Here is a 1287-nt window from a genome sequence, read left to right as displayed (position 1 = left end):
TCTGTAGAGACCTAATAGAGTGCTGTGTGAATGGATAAATGAGGACACAGATTGTAGTGAAGAGCTTTGAGTGTCCTAGATGATAGAAAGACACTATATAAGTACAGTACATTTAACATTTAAATGAATCTAAGTCAACACAAAGTCCCCATGAGGACACAAGAACAAATATGTGTGTGCAGAGTCTTAGTGATCTAAAATGAGAGACGGTTTTTCCAGTTTCTTTCTTATCAACAAGCAGTAACTATTTCTACCAGAAAACAGGTGTTTCTTCATACTTACACAATCTACAGATGAAAATTACACTAATTCTTTAACTGGTCCTGACTGATCCTTAAGTTTTAACTGATATATTTTAGTTTCTCTTACCATTGTTTGTGGTGTTAACATAGTACCGTCGACCTTGTGGAGACATGTAGCATCGCCACTGAGGAGGAAGAGGGTCTTTGAGGTCTTCAACAGGCAGCTGACTCAGAGATGCTGCTTTCTGTCGACACAGACAAGAGATAAAGTTATAATCATTTTCAAAACGCCTCATCAACTGGGTGTTAGAGCTGAGATGGTTTTATTTCCCAAGTTCCACCTATAAAAGGTAGTTACTAATAATTACTAAAGGACTAATGWCACTACGGTTACAGGACAGAGTTCAGAGTCTGACAGGACCAGACTGAGGACCTCAGGTGTTTCACAACCAGAAACTGATGACATCATGGTAGGATGGGCTGACCTGCTGCTGCCACAAAAACCACTACAAGCTGAAACTGGGCTGAGCTCCACAGATCCAGAATGTGTGGAGAAACAGCTGAGGAGCACGTGGGAGTCTGCAGGAGAACTATGACTTATTAACACCATGTGGAGACCTCCAGATCAAGTTTCTGCTTCAATCCAACAGGGAATTAATGTTTAGTTTGACAAGGTTAGTTTTAGGAAATTCAGGAAAATTCAAAGCAGCCGTTGCAGAATAAATGARATATTTTACCCAACACCAGTCAGACACAGAGAAGACTTTCACCTGTCAACAGACATAATGACGTTTAACTAAACATCGTCTCGATGAGGACTCAGTTTCAAATTTGTTGGGATGTTTGAATGAAAGGAGCGCAGAAACACGCACGGTTCAATAAATCAGAATATTTATGAGCGTATGTACTTTTCCAGTATTTTGTTCTTCAAAAAACTTTGAAATGGACATTTGTTTTGCCATTTGTAAATTGCCATCCATCCATCCATTTTCTGTACACGCTTCTTCCTTTTCAGGGTCGCGTGGGTCACTGGTGTCCATATCCA

General features: G+C 40.0%; 1 protein-coding gene across 1 annotated transcript in view; it reads right to left on the bottom strand.

The window, feature by feature from the left end:
• Positions 1-487, bottom strand: part of LOC106511351 (growth arrest-specific protein 7) — a gene marked incomplete at both ends in the record, with an annotated part of 11448 nt that extends 10961 nt beyond the window's left edge. Inside the window, 1 exon segment of the mRNA XM_014000107.1 lies at positions 370-487. Within this exon segment, the coding sequence (XP_013855561.1) occupies positions 370-487 (118 nt within the window).
• Between the last annotated feature and the right edge of the window lie 800 nt (positions 488-1287).

This window comes from Austrofundulus limnaeus, unplaced genomic scaffold (genome assembly GCF_001266775.1).
Source record: "Austrofundulus limnaeus strain Quisiro unplaced genomic scaffold, Austrofundulus_limnaeus-1.0 Scaffold2709, whole genome shotgun sequence".
Lineage (NCBI taxonomy): Eukaryota > Metazoa > Chordata > Actinopteri > Cyprinodontiformes > Rivulidae > Austrofundulus > Austrofundulus limnaeus.
The sequence above is the reverse complement of the archived record's forward strand: the minus strand, read 5'-3'. Positions and strand labels throughout refer to the sequence as shown.